The sequence below is a fragment of the Myotis lucifugus genome, unplaced genomic scaffold (genome assembly GCF_000147115.1).
Source record: "Myotis lucifugus unplaced genomic scaffold, Myoluc2.0 scaffold_169, whole genome shotgun sequence".
Taxonomy (NCBI): Eukaryota; Metazoa; Chordata; class Mammalia; order Chiroptera; family Vespertilionidae; genus Myotis; species Myotis lucifugus.
The window spans coordinates 1096205-1111678 of NW_005871217.1; the positions used below are offsets into that span (position 1 = coordinate 1096205).

Sequence of the window (15474 nt, forward strand, 5' to 3'; positions counted from 1 at the left end):
GGGCAGAAGGCTCAGCCCAGCTGGGCCTGGGGTTTGGCTAGGGAAGGGGTGGCTTGCAGGTGGAGGGCAGTGTTTGTGGGTAGCACTGTGGACCTTTAGGATCAGCATGGTCTTGAGACTGAGAAGAGAGGGAATGGCGTTAGATTTCCATGTGGGGTTGGATCAGGTGGTCAAGGTTAGGACCTAGAGGTAGACACTGGAACAATGAAAAGTCAGAATCAGGGTCAAGGTCAGAATTAGATTCAGGGTCAGAGAGAAGGTTGGAATTAGATCTGTTCATTTCGCAAATATTTTTGAGTGCCTCTTGTGTGCCAGGCAGTGAAGAAAGCAGTTAAAAATCCCTGCCCTTAGTGATTCTAGTGGATTTGGGGTCAGTGTTAGAATGAGGTTCAAGGTCTGGTTTACAGCCAGGGGTCAATTCAGGATCTGGGTCAGAGTTGCAGTTAGGGCTGGTGTACCCACCCAGGGTTAGGGATGAAGGTTGGTATAAAAATCAAGTTTGGGGTCATAATCAAAGTAGACTTTAGGGACAGGATGGGGGTCAAGGTCAGAGAGGAGCCTTACCACCTCTAGATTCTAGCCCCAATGGAAGGGTTGGGCTCAGGTCCTATCACTTCCTCCTGGGCATCCACCTACCAGATCCCAGGGCCCCGGGACCCCGAGGGGCTATTCACCTGATCCAGGAGGTGGAGCCTGGAAACGTAGGCCTTCTCGGTCTGCAGGAGCTCATTGGCAATGTGGAACACCTTCTGCTGCACGGTCAACTGGAAAGGAGAAGAGGCAACCTGACCCACAGTCTTGTACTCTAACCTTTACCCAAGCCCCCAGAATTCTCAGAATACCTCAAAGGCTAGCCTAAGTCTAATGCCAGAGATAACCCTACATCCCATTTCTAGACCTTTAAGCCCCCTAGTTTCATCCCTGACTCTTCAATATATCATAAAAACCACCCCTCACCCGACTGGCGTGGCTCAGTGGTTGCTCGTCGACCTATGAATTAGGAGGTCACGGTTCGATTCCCGGTCAGGGCGCATGCCCAGGTTGCAGGCTCAATCCCCAGTAGGGGGCGTGCAGGAGGCAGCCGATCAATGATTCTGTCTCATTGGTGTTTCTATCTCTCCCTCTCCCTTCCTCTCTGAAACCAATAAAAATAGATTTTAAAAAAGCCACCCCACAATCCAGATGCCATGCACTCCTTCACTAGGCCACTCATTCACACAGCTGTCGGCTCTCTCCATTCATTTACATAGTGCAGTGGTTAGGCCTGTGGGTCAGGAAGTCAGACTTCCCGGGTTCAAATCCTAGCTCTGCCACTCGTTAGCTTACATAAATTGTGTAACTGCTTTGTATTTAAGTGCCGTTATCTACATATACAGCTAATAATAGCGCCTACGTCCATTTGTAATCGAGACAAATGATTTTATATAAGTGAAACAGAGCAGACTGCAGATTAAGTAGTCTATAAATGTTAGTATTTATTCACCCACTCAGTTCACTGTCAGCAAAGGCTTGCTGAGTACCTGGCGTGGGAGGAAAACACAGAAGTCTAAAAATGTATAAAACGCATTGCCTGTTGGCCCAGTTTCCTATTCACTGGACATATATTTGGAGAGTCCCTGGCCTTAGCTCCCACATTTGAGCTGGATTCTGGTGGAGCAGGCATCCTGGCCACGACCCAACTTCTGGCTGCATCCTAAGGATGCCTTTGGAAGCAGCTTTAGGCTGCCAGGGCCCAGAAAGAGGTTCCTGTGGCCGAGAGCCCTCGTCCCCAGAGCCTCGGGTCCCTGGGGCACTCCGGAGGCCAGCTGTGGAGAAGTCCCTCTGAGTGTGAGAGGCTTTCCATTTTACAAATAAAGAAACTGAGGCTCGTGGTGGGAGGCTCGTGGTGGGAGAGCAGAGACTTGCCCAACATCCCATAGCGGTTAAGTCATGGGATTTTTGAGCTAGAACAGGACTCTGAAGGTCCCCAACTAGGATGGCCATCTTCAAGATGGAAAAACTGAGGCACAGCCCAGCCGGTATGGCTCAGTGGTTGAGCATCGACCTATGAACCAGGAGGTCACGGTTCGATTCCCAGTCAGGGCACATGCCCAGGTTGCGGGCTCGATCTCCACTGTGGGGCATGCAGGAGGCAGGTGATCCATGATTCTCTCTCATCATTGATGTTCCTATCTCTCTCTCCCTCTCCCTTCCTCTCTGAAATCAATAAAAATATTTTTTTAAATATTTTATTGATTTTTTACAGAGAGGAAGGGAGAGAGATAGAGAGTTAGAAACATCGATCAATTGCCTCCTGCACACCTCCTACTGGGGATGTGCCTGCAACCGAGGTACATGCCCTTGACCGGAATCGAACCTGGGACCTTTCAGTCCACAGGCCGACACTCTATCCACTGAGCCAAACCGGTTCTGGCAATAAAAATATTTTTTTTTTTTAAAAAAAGAAAAACTTGCCCTGACCGGTTTGGCTCAGTGGATAGAGCGTCGGCCTGTGGACTGAAAGGTCCCGGGTTCGATTCCGGCCAAGGGCATGTACCTGGGTTGCGGGCACATCCCCAGTGGGAGGTGTGCAAGAGGCAGCTGATCGATGTTTCTCTCTCATCGATGTTTCTAACTCTCTATCCCTCTCTCTTCCTCTCTGTGAAAAATAAATAAAATATATTAAAAAAAAAAGAAAAGAAAAACTGAGGCCCCACTAGTGTTTCTCCAATGAGGGCGGAACCATTTTCCAAGTGGGCATTTGGAACTGTGCACGGTCAGGCTGGTAGTCACAGTGGTGATGAGGCAGGGTGTTGCTACTCATAGTTAGTACCAGGGGACCAGGGAAGCCCAACATCCAAAGCGGAAACACATTCTCTTCGGAGAAGTACTGAGCTAGAGAAAGAACCCAGCGGACCAGCCAGGCTCCTGGTTTCTCCACAGGGTCCTGCCGGTCAGTGAACACAGGTCAGTACCTCCACAGACTCCTGTCTTTCCATCAGGGGCACTGGGATTTCTCTGTCCTTCTCCTCCTCCTCCTCCTCGTCCTCCTCCTCCAGGTCGCTATCCACCTCCTGAGAGCTGGGCCGGTGGGGGTCAGCCAAGGCCACAGGGACACTGGCCAGGGCAGGGGGCCCGGGGCAGAGGCTGTGGCTGGGGGGCCCGTCATCGCTGACGAAGCAGGTCTCCTCGCTGTTGGACGGTGAGCTGATGCTGTCAATGCCGCTGTCCCGGTTGGGCACCTTCTCGCCATCCCGGGGCCCAGGAGCCAGCAGGAAGAGGCAGCGGGAGGCCTCGCCCTCGGGGAGCTGGGGCACCGGAGGCTGCGGGGGTGGCTGTGGCAGCATGGCTGGCTCTGTGGGACCTGGGCTGGGGCCAGGGGCTGGCCTGTCCGAGGCGACAATCACAGGTTCCCTGAGGCGGGTGGTGGACACACATGGAGGCAGGTGTGAGCTTGACTGCGAGGCCTGTCTTACGACCGTCCTGCCTACCCCGGGCCTACCCTCACCCTCACCCCAACCCCCAGAGGGTCCCCCAGGCACCACACTCACCTTTCAAATTTCTCGATCAGTGAGGATACGGCTGCGGAACTAGGGCTGGCCTCTGCCCTGGGAGCCAGGCCCTTGGCCACTCGGGGGTCTGCAGGCAGCGGGCGTGATGGTGGAGGGGGGATGGGCTCGGGTGGAGGGGGCATCCGGGGCATCTGCAGGTAGCTGGGCTTTGGGGGGACTGGATGACAGGGGACAAAGAGAGGAGATCCCAATGTGCTGGGTTTGGATGGGGCTGTCACAGCCAGGCCACCAGCCCCTCCACACCCCCTGAGGTAGGCACCGAGCAGGCCTGGGGTGAGATCCCAGTGTGTGCTCATTAGCTCCAAGCCACAGCCTCTGCCCCGAGACCATGGTGCTTCGTGTTCTCCTAACACGCCTCTCCTCTGCCCCTGGCCAGCCTTTCCCTTCCGCCTTCCCCTCTCCTGGGCCATTTCCCTGCCACTCTCTGGAACAACTTACCCTGTGGCTTTGGGCCTGGTGCCCGCTTCAGTGGCGAAGGACGCTGGCTGGGGGTTTCGGTGGGGGGGCCAGGGTCTGAGCGAAGCCGCTGGGGACCTTCTGGATGAGGCTCAATGTTCTGGCCAGGGTCAAGGGACAAACTTTTCACCAGGATCCGGTTTCCCTGGTGCAGCCCTGCAGGAAGGGAGAGACTGGGTGTGAAGCAACTGATGTTACTGCAAAGGGGGCTGGGGCGTAGCACATCTTAGCAGGTGTCTGGGGTGTCAGGTTTCCCTGCGCCCCTCTCTTGGCCACACTGCCATCCTGGGAAGCCCCTATCCCAGCCCTCAGACGGGAGCCAGGCCAGGAGCTGGAGCTGGGAGTTTTCACCACTAGAGAAGACCTTTGGCAACAGGATAAGAGTTCTTTGTGATCAATACATCGATCCCTTGCATGTCATTATTTACTTGGGAGTTTACCCAGGTGGGGGTGGGAGCGAGCACCCTATAGTTTGCTTAGTTGTAGGCCTGGTTTATTTGACTGAAGTGGGTACATTGAGCCTAAACCATTCTCTTTTTTGTTAATCCTCACCCAAAGATATTTTTCCCATTGATTTTTAGAGGGAGTGGAAGGGAGGGGGAGAGACAGAGAGATAAACATCGATGTGAGAGAGACACATGGATCTGTTTTCTCCCACACACCCCCCACCAGGGCTGGGAATTGAGTTTGCAACTGAAGTACATGCCCTTGACTGGAATTGAACATGGGACTCTGGTCCGCTGAGCCAAACCAGCTAGGGCTGAGCATAAACCATTCTTTTTAAAATATATATTTTATTGATTTTTACAGAGAGGAAGGGAGAGGGATAGAGAGTTAGAAACATCAATGAGAGAGAAACATCAATCAGCTGCCTCCTGCACACTCCCTACTGGGGATGTGCCCACAACCAAGGTACATGCCCTTGACCGGAATCGAACCTGGGACCTTTCAGTCCGCAGGCCGATGCTCTATCCACTGAGCCAAACCGGTTAGGGCCATAAACCATTCTTAACCCCTTTTCTAAGGATCTAAGGACTTCCTTGCCGACAACTTTATATAGCTAAGTGTCTGGCAAATGATAAGATTGTATTTCATGAGCAAAAGTTTTGCTTCTTAAAATCCCAGATTCTCACTAATCTGCACTACTTTCCTCTACTTACACCCACCCACACCCACACCCACACACCCAGCACCAGAGTTCAGGTCATGTGAACAGCTTTAAGACAGTAACACATTCAGAAAATGGGAGGCCTTTTTGTACTGTCCCTCTTGCCTCGAAGTGGGCTCCCTAAACCCACCTCTGCCTTTGGCCCTGGGCGAGATGATGGTCACACCTGGCAGAGAAGATTTGGTCTGTCTGGTATCAAGGACCCCCTAGAGATGGCATGCCCTCAGGGAAGGAATGTGTGTGTGTGTGGGGGGGGGGGTCTCAGATGATCCAGAAGTCAATGGAGGCCGGAGCAGAGAGGGCAAGGCTGGATGGCAGGCTGAGGGGCCGGGTGACCATCCTGTGGGCAGAAGGGTTTGAGGACAAGAGAGCGGCAAAGAACTACCACCCAATAGAGTGTCGGCCTGCGGACTTAAGGGTCCCAGGGTCAATTCCGTTCAAGGGCACATGCCCAGGTTGTGGGCTTGCTCCCCAGTGTGGGGCGTGCAGGAGGCAGCGGATAATGATTCGCTCTCATCATTGATGTTTCTATCTCTCTCTCCCTCTCCCTTCCTCTCCGAAACCAATAAAAATATATTGAAAAAAATAAAAAGAGCTACCACCCACACACAGGGTGTCAGCGTGTCTATGCCACAGCCACATGGCCTCTCACAGCCATGGAGAGTCTATTACCCTGTGTCACACCATCTCAGTCACCAATGGGCCCACCCTGTCCCAGAGACACCAGTGTTATTTATTGTGTCACGTGACTGCAGAGCCACATAAATTCAAACGTCCAATCACATGCCATCACGCTCCTGAAAACCCGGTCACATACAGCCACAAAGACCCCCGGTCACAGCGTCGCATATGATCACGCAGTCACACTTCGCAAGCCTGCTATTTCACAAACAGCCTTGCACAACAGTTACCCAAACACTCCTCATCATATACCTGTGCCTATACTCCTCGAACATGGCTCCACTGAGTCTCGAACATACGCAGTGTCACTCACACCGTGTTTCACAATTGCAGGGCCACATGGTAACATGGTGTCCCAAAGACGACAGCCACACAGGGTCAGTATCCCATGTGAGACACAACCTCAGCACAGTCACACACTGCCACGTGCCCAGAAACACAAGGACACACACATGTAGCATAACTTACTAGGTCATACACATGAAACAAGCATGTCCATGATGTCCCCGGTTCTTAGGGGCTCAGACACACACACACACACACACACACACACACACACACATGACATTTGCCTCCTGGTCTAATGGGTCATGGGCCTGTGTTACAAAAACACAGCTAGACACACACAGACAGCCTATAGGGTCACACTGGCATAAAAGAGTCCCAGAGAATTTTAGGTCCCGGTCCTGGAGGGAAGGACTAGCCCAACCCCCAGGGTTCCCGCAGCTTCCCGGACTCCCTGACACCACCCTGGCCACAGTCCAGCCAGATAGGCCCCAGGGGACTGAGGCCACGGTGCCCTCCCAGTCCAGAGGGAACGTGGTGCCCCAGGGCCCAGATTGAGCCCCCCACTCCCACCCTGTACCTTGCTTTGGGTGCAGTTTCCTCACTTCCTTTCCCACCTGGGCAGGCAGGGCCCTGGCTGGGAGGGGGGAGGCGCTCCTCTAGCTCAGCTGGGCTGCTCACCCTGCCCTGCTCAGCACATCCTGGCCTGGTCCTGCCCTGCCCTCCCCTCCCCCTGGGTGTGGGGTTGAGAAGGATGAATCACCTGGAGGGTGGCACACGCAGAGACACAGTTCGAGAAACACATGGCCAGAGAAAGTGAGAGACACAGACAGGAGCTGCTAACAGGGCCAGGGATCCAGAGAGTAAAGCCGGGCGCTCTGCCATGCAGAGACCCCGATCGGAGGTACACATGTAGGAGCTGGGGTCCCAGGCGCCCCTTGTCTGCCTCCTCTGGCCTGGAGGACCCGGCCCTGTCTCCACCTCAAAGCAGGCAGGCCTCCCTGGGCAAGTCCCCCCCACCCACTCTGCACAGGGCAGCGGGGCCCTGGCTGGGGGTCCTCTCCCTTTGCTTGTCCTGGGGATAGGGTGACCATACCACCCTCCAAGGCCCTGCTGTGGCCCAGCCTCTCCTTTTTCTCAGCCACTGTGCTGGCAGCCCTGCAGAATGGGAAGCTGAATGAAATTCAGCTGTTCTGGGGCATCTTGGCTTCCCAGGTGAAGAGGGGCAGGGATTTTCAGCCCAGGTTCTAATGAGGAGATGAAGACAGAGAGAGGAGCAATGAGCCATGGTCTGTATGCTCAGTGGTTAGAGCATCACCCCCCCCACACAGAAGCGTCGTAGGTTTGTGCCCAGCCCCTGTCAGGGTGCGTGCGCGAGACGCAACCAATCGATGTGTCTCTCACATTGATGTTTCTTCCTCTTCCTCTCTCCCTCCCTTCTACTCTCTGTACAAACTAATGGGAAAAAATATCCTCCGGTGAGGGTTAACAGGACAAATAAAAAAGGCCTGGCTGGTGTTCTCAGTGGTTAGACCAGTGATGGCGAACCTATGACACGCGTGTCAGAGGTGACACACGAACTCATTTTTTTGGTTGATTTTTCTTTGTTAAATGGCATTTAAATATATAAAATAAATATCAAAAATATAAATCTTTGTTTTACTATGGTTGCAAATATCAAAAAATTTCTATGTGTGACACGGCACCAGAGTTAAGTTAGGGTTTTTCAAAATGCTGACACGCCGAGCTCAAAAGGTTCGCCATCACTGGGTTAGAGCATCAGCCCATGCACCAAAGAGTCTCAGGTTTGATTCCCAGACAAGGGAACTTACCTGCGTTGCAAGTTCTATTGATCCCATCCATGGGTCTCTCTCACATTGGTGTCTCTCTCTCTCTCTCCCCCCGCCCTCCTTCCCTCCCTTCCACTCTCTCTAAAAAAAAGCCAATGGAAAAACTAACTAACTAACTAACTAACTAACTAACTAAAAGTCAATAGAAACAATACCCTTGGGTGAGGATTAACCCCCCCACACACACACAAAAAAAAAAGAGGGGCAATGACTTGCCCAAGATCACACAGCAAGTCCATGCAGACTTTCCACAGACTGGACTCCTTCCTTAAGCATGCTCTCTAAGGTGAGGCTGGAGAAGAGGGGAGCCAGGGGGAGAGGGGTGTACCTCGGTGCTTCAGAGACAGGTGAGCTGCAGTGTGGCTAGGGAGAGAGCAACACCCCCAAACCCGCCCATACGGAGATGAACAATGGGGTTCCAGTTCAGGAGCCTCAGCCTGGCCAAGACCCAGGCAAGGCTCCATTGAGGGAAAGGTTGAAGATCCCCCTCCCCCATTTCAGTGCTCCCCTCCCTGTCCCTCTGCCTACATGTCCCTGTCTCCTGTTTTCCCTCAGTGGTTCCTTGGCCCCAGGTCTTGCCACTTACCTGCTCAAGAACCTTCTGTGGCTCCCACGGGGAGAATAGGAACTTCTCAGCTAGGCCTTGGTGGCCCCTCATGACCTGCTGGACTTTCTGGCTTCCCTTGGGTTCATTTAATCCCCTAAATATTTCTGAGCTCTGCTCTGAGCCTGGTGGAGTTGGAACTGGAGGATAAAAAAATCCCATCCCTGCGCTATGGGAGCTCCAGCTGGAGGCCCTCCCCTTCCTAGATACCACAGCCCTGCCCACTGCTCCATCTCCTCCCCACCCAGCTACGTACAGCCTGCTTTGCTTTTCTCTGGCTTGTTTTTGTACTTTTTTTCCTTTCTGTCTTAAATTTTATTTTATTTTATTTTTTAAAAAATTGTTGTTGTGAATCCTCACCCGAGGATATTTTCCCATTGATTTTTAGAGAGTGGAAGGGAGGCAGGGAGACAGAGAGAGAAACATCCATGTGGGAGAGTCACATGGATTGGCTCTGATTAGGGCCAGGGATCAAGCCTGCAACCCAGGTACGTGCCCTTGACTAGAATCAAACCCAGGACCCTTCAGTCTGCTGGCCCATGCTCTATCCACGGAGCCAAACCGGCTAGCACTGGCCTGTTTTTTTTAAATAATCCACAACATTTTCTCCCACACTCGTAAGCACATCCACATCTCCACATCTGACTAGGTCCTCCACCAGCACTGGCCCCTCCACCAGTGGGCTCGCCGGAGTCCCCCATGCCCCCTGACGCAGAGATCAAAAAGGCCACCCCCCCACTAAGTCACACCACTAAACCTCATCGCTCTGTGAAAATGCACCCAGCCACTCAGCAGTGTGCACCGTCCTCCAAGACCGAGTGAGAACCTCAGAGCTGTTCACATGTCCGTGTGTGGCAGGCTTGGCATGTGCACGCGTGCACACACACACACACACACACACACACACAGCCACGCTGCCGCTATGCACGGGAAGCACACCCTGGCACTGTCCCGCCACTGCTGTGGGGCGGCGGTGGGGGTTTGCACCCGGACAGGGGGACAGGCTGGAGGGCAGTCTTGACCCTGACCTTCAGGGAGGATCCGGATCTCAAAGACAAGAGACTCTCATTCAGGAGGCGCTCAGTGCGGCTCAGGAAGTGCAAGGGAGTCAGCCAGTCGGGACTGGGGAGGGAGAGGCCAGCCACAGGGTGGCCAGATAAAATACAGGCTGCCCAGCTGTATTTGAATTTCAGAAAAACAATGAATAATTTCTTAGTGGAAGCATGGCTCATGCGTCCTTTTACTAAAAACTTAACTATGCTATACAAAAAAGTATTTGTTGTCTATCTGAAATACAAACCTAACGGGACTTTTGGGGGTGAATTCCAGCCACCCCAGACAAGGAGGGCTTCGGGTAAATGAAGCAGAGCCAGGCCTCCAAGGTGGCACCTGGGAGCCAGCCCCCTCCCTACCCTATGACCCAGCAGCCGGCTCCTGAATGCTTGCGACAGTGCCATTATTTCAGGCATTGCCTTAAATCTCGTCTTATTTATTCATTTATTTATTTTGATTGCTTTATATTTTTATTGATTTCAGAGAGGAAGGGAGAGGGAGAGAGAGATAGACTCATCAATGATGAGAGAATCATTGATCGGCTGCCTCCTGCACGCCCCACACTGGGGATGGAGCCTGCAACCCAGGCATGTGCCCTGACCGGGAATCGAACTGTGACCTCAACACTCAACCACTGAGCTATGCCAGCCGGGCTCATTTTATTTATTAAAAACCAAAGTCAATATTAGAAACCTGTGGTACTTGGTGATTCGGAAGAAGGGTGGTGTGACCACACTTGCCAAGCGCACGACATGCATTAAGGTGTCGCAACACCTTAGGAACAGCTGGTTCAGGGGTCCCGTGGCAGTTAAATCCCAATACCCCCATTTACTAGCTGTGTGACCCTAAGCAAGCCTCGCCAGCTATCTGAGCCTCAGTTTTATCGTCGGAAGAATAGGATAATAACCACAACCCCCTGGTTTGGGGAGTCCGTGAGACAATGAAGGGAAAGGGCATGGTGTCCCCCACCCACCGAGCAATGTGGGTGTGTCGGGCTTAACAGCCAACAGAACTGCCCAGCTGGTGTGGCTCAGTGGTTGAGTGTCGACCCAGTAACCAAGAGGTGGCCAGTTCAATTCCCGATCAGGGCACATGCCCGGGGTTTGGGGCTCGATCCCCAGTAGGGATGTGTGCAGGAGGCAGCCGATCGATGAGGTTTCTCTCTCATCCATGTTTCTATTTCTATCTATCCCTCTCCCTCCCTCTCTCTCTAAAAATCAATAAAACATATATTTTTAAAAAAGCCAAGGCACTGCACATCACAGACACGAAATTGCACACACAGATACGAAGACCCACAAGCCACAACCCAGCACAAAGCTATGGAGATACTTCAAACACAAGCAAACCAGCCAGAGATGGATTCGGAATCCAGCCCCACTCTCTACCGACAGCTCCTCAGATCAGCCTGGATTCCCTCTAGAGTCAGGTGGCAATGAAAAGACGATGGTGCCCCATCCCCACTCCATTCGAATTCAACTCAAGCTGTAAACCACAGTGAAGTAAGTGTTAAAACAGAAGTCTGAATTTTCCCATGACACCTTATTGTTATTGAAATAGCAGAATCATTCCAAAAATTGTTTCTGGTTGCTGCAAGTCCAGGCTTGGTAGGGGCCCTGAACACATGCTTCTGGCTTACAGGCAGAGCAGGTCTGCCCTCCAACTGAGTTTGAGGATCAGGACTCCTCGGTTGCCCATTCCCAAGGGAAGCAGGAAGAGAGAAAAGGAGGGGAAGAGACAGAGAGACACATCGATGTGAGAGACACATCAATTGGTTGCCTCCCACAAGTGCCCGGACCAGGAATGGGATGGAGCCTGCAACCGAGGTGCGTGCCCTTGACCGGAATCAAACCCAGGACTAGGACCCTTCTGTCTGTGGGCCAATTCTTTAACCACTGAGCCAAACTGGCCAGGGCTCAAATATATATTTTATTGATTTCAGAGAGGAAGGGAAAGGGAGGGAGAGATAGAAACATCAATAATGAGAATCATTGATCAGCTGCGTCCTGCACACCCCCTTACTGGGGATCGAGCTGGCAACCCGGGCCTGTGCCCTGACTGGGAATCGAAGCATGACCACCTGGTTCCTAGGTCGACACTCAACCACTGAGCCACACGGGCTGGACTTTCCCTCATCTCTTTCGGGGAACTTCAGCTCCCAGCTTTCCCCCTCCCTGGCCAGAAGCACCCCCTGCTCCTTTTCCCAGCTGGAGCCCTGGCTTAATCTCAAGACAGCTAATAGGGCCTCGGCCTGGACCTTGGCCAGGCCATTAACTCCCCTGGTGACCTGGGGAGTCACTGCCCTGGACCCCAATTTCTCCATTTGCAAAATGTTGAGAAGATGTGCGATGTGAGGAACTGGTGAGATGCTAGAATGAAGCTGGCCCCAGCGCTCAGGCCTCTCCAGGCTGAGAGGTAGGCCCCTGGGACTGCTGGAATTCCTGGGGTGGGGTGGGGTAGGGGAGAGGGAACAGAGGGAGTGGAGAAGTAAGAAAAGCAGTAAATAAGAAAGTGCCTTTTGGGAAGCCAGCTCCATGTGGGGCAGAGGAGTCCCCCAGCTTGAGAAAAAAGCAGGATAAAGGCAGCGCTCCCCCACCTCTTCCCACCGGCCCTTTGCACATGACATCCATTCCACCTCTGTGGCCAGACTGCACCCAGCTTCGCTGGACCTGGCAGATGTCCTCTGAAAGTTCAAACACAAAGCTCTGTCAAGTGTGAGCCGGGGGTGGCGGGTAGGGGTGGGGGTAGGGCTGTGGGTAGCTGGAAGGTCCCTTCCGTGAAGCAGATGGGTCTTCTGAAACATAAAGACTCTGCATAAAAACGGGGGCACCTTCCTCAGAGTGAAGGCACCTTTGGAAAATGGGAGCCGTTGAATAAGGAGCTTCCCCGAGTGATCCCGCCTGTAAAATGGAGACATTTTCTTTAAAACGGAGTCTCTTTGATAAAAAGAAGATCCCTTCAGTAAAGGGAAGAAGTTTCTAGAAAATGGAGGCACTTTCCTCAAAGTGGAAGGGCATTCTGCAAAGTGAGGAAGAGTTCTAGAAGACCCTGGTGTAGCCTGGCCAGTGTGGCTCAGTGGTTAAGCATCCACCCATGATCCAGGAGGTCACAGTTTGATTCCGTCAGGGCACATGCCCGAGCTGTGGGCTCGATCCCCAGTAGGGGATGTGCAGGAGTCAGACAATGGATGATGTTTTTATCTCTCATTGATGTGTTTATCCCTCTCCCTTCCTCTTTCTAAAAAATCAATAAAAACATATTTTAAAGAAGACCCTTGTGTAAAATGGATGGCCTGTCTATAAGTGAAAGACTCTGACAAAGTAGAAGACTCTTCTGTAAAGTGAGGACATCTCTGTCAAATGGGACAGTGTAGGGCAATAGGGAATGGTGAGGACTGGGGTAAACTGGACAGCACATGCCTCTCCTAAAACGGGAACCGCAGCTCCTCCTCTCATCCATTTAATTGTTGCAATGAATTAACGGGGCCCTGTATTTATTTTCAGACCTTCCAATATTTTGAGAGAATCAGAAATCCAGACTTTTATGTGAAATACTCCAATTTTAAAAACAGTGACTAGGCCAAATGAAACTTGTGAGTCAAATTCCACTTGTGGGCCACCACTTTGCAAGACCTCAGTTAGATGGTCCTTAAAGCCCCTTCCATTTCTGCTGTTTATCTCCTGCTCTATCTTATGTGCTGTGGCTCTTGGGTGGCAGCCTTGGAGGTCCCCTCTTCCAGCCACTGGAAGGCCCAGTCTCTTCTGGACCCTAGAAGGCTCAGAGCGCTGGCTCATGCAATACCTGTCAGCAGTTCCCTGAACTAGAATCTGCCTTTTGTTCTGTCTGGTCCAGTTCACGTTCTGCCCTGGGCAGGACATCGGGAGAAGAGAGCAGGAGGTACTTTCAGAACTCTCTGGAACGGAAGGTGTTCACTTTTTAGTGGAGGATATAAGGTATGGGGATGTAACTGTTTGATGCGCACCTACTCTGGGCCAGGCATTGTGTTGACGCTTTCCTGTGTGGCACCCCCCTAACAAGCCCATTGGCTCCATGTTACAGATGAGGAAACCAAGGCACAGAGAAGCAAAAAAAAAAACCTGCCTGAGGACACACAGCTAGAAGTGGTTGAGCTGGGACATGATCCCAAGTGTGCCTATGTCCAGAGCCACAGAGCACACCCTCAGTCAATGTCTGCTGAGTTGGGAAAGAAATCACACTTGGGGGGGAAGACTTTCTAAAGGAGGTGGTTTTTGAGTTCAGCTGTCCAGGATGGGTGTGTTTTTACAGGTGTAGCCGGACTGAGCATGGTGGTGCAGGCAAGGGAAGAAAAGTGAGCAAAGGTGCAGATACTAGCAGTGGGGAGGTGAAGAGTGTGTTTGAGGGCACAGTGAACAGAGAAGCTGGGTTTGCAAGAAGGTTCCAGAGCAGGAGAAAGGGTCAGGAAAGGTCAAAAGGCCCCTGCCACACACACACATCAACTAGCTAAGGTACTAGGGGGCATACAGAGATGGACAACAGCACACACATACACATAAGATCTACATACAGACACCCACATGCAGACACATCTAGAAACCCCCAGGGGCTTAGACAGAGCCAAGGTGACACACACCCAGGCACACAGCAACATACAACACATACAGACTCAAAGAGACACATGGATATACAGACACATGCTGAAACATACATGGGGGCAAACAGAAACAAGAACATTAAGATGCACAAAACACAGACCCACAGGGACCGAACAGCCAGGCACATGCGCGCGCACGCACACGCCACAACCACATGGGAATAGAGGCCGCCCTTCCCTCTTCCAGTTCCTTGATTGCTGTGAGGGCCTGGCTACCTCCTCCCAGTGTCTCTGGACCTAAGGCCAGAGCAGCATGGGGGTGGTTGCTCCACCCCCGGGAGGGGCTGGGGACTTCAGAGGACAGGAAGGGAAGGGAGTGGAGCTGCAGCTGGGAGCACTGGGGGCAGTAATTACCCAGCGCTGGGGCTGCCACGCTGGCTGGGATTTCCCTCCCAGTGAGGACAAAGCCACTAGGGGATGGCCCCTGTGACCCCAGCTGTGTGTGACCCCAGGGACCCCAACCCCCACCCATCCCCCCCCTCCTTCCCCTGTCACCAGAGGCCTGGTCGGACTGGAGAGTTGGCGAAAGAGAGATTATGAAGGCAAAAGACTGGGACAAAGACAAGGAGGGAGAAGATAGGAAAACTAGAGAGCCAGAGAACCGGACAGCTAGAGGGGGAGACAGACATCACAGGGGCAAGTCGGAGGGAGACGGGGGGCCATCTGTTGAACGTGGCTACAGTGTGCCAGGCCTTTCCCTGTGGCATTTAATCCTTACAACACCTAGGTGGTGGGGGTGATCACCCCATTTTCTAGATGAGAAAACTGAGGCGCAGAGAGGTGAGGTCCCATGAAGCTGGAAAGAAAGTGGCAGGGCCGGACCTGGGGGGCTCTCCCCACTGCCTGACCCTGCCAGACCCACGGGGCGCACACAGAGATCTCTGAAGGGACTCTCCCGAGACAGCAGGCTGCGAGGTGTGTAGGCTGGAGCCCCTAAGAGATGCACAGTGAGACCCACACCGTCCCAGCCCCCTCCCGGCTGCCCGGGTGGGGGAGGGGCCGGGTCCACACCTGGAATGCATTAGGCGGAGGCCCCGCCTTAGGGAGCCGGCGGAGCTGGAGGGGGAGCAGGGAAGGTGGAGGTAGAGGCGAAGGCGGCGGCGGCGGCGGCGGCGTGGGCGGCGGCGCGGGCCTAGCAGGCCGCCCGGGCAGAAGGGCTCCCATGCCAGCTGCGGCTCCTTGGGGCCAGCCCT

At 53.1% G+C, this 15474-nt stretch overlaps 1 protein-coding gene across 2 annotated transcripts in view; it reads right to left on the reverse strand.

Moving 5' to 3' along the window:
• The window catches only part of FGD1 (FYVE, RhoGEF and PH domain containing 1), a 39986-nt gene that overhangs the window by 16532 nt on the left and 7980 nt on the right, over positions 1-15474 (reverse strand). Inside the window, exons 1-5 of one of the 2 annotated variants that reach the window (XM_014462128.1) lie at positions 6722-6787; positions 3990-4163; positions 3531-3708; positions 2955-3393; positions 675-764 (exon numbers count right to left, since the gene is read on the reverse strand). In XM_014462128.1, the coding sequence (XP_014317614.1) occupies positions 675-764; positions 2955-3393; positions 3531-3682 (681 nt within the window). In that variant the 5' untranslated portion in view covers positions 3683-3708; positions 3990-4163; positions 6722-6787. Of the gene's footprint in view, positions 1-674; positions 765-2954; positions 3394-3530; positions 3709-3989; positions 4164-6721; positions 6788-15474 lie in introns of those variants that run through there. The other variant, XM_023760003.1, reaches the window with a different exon arrangement.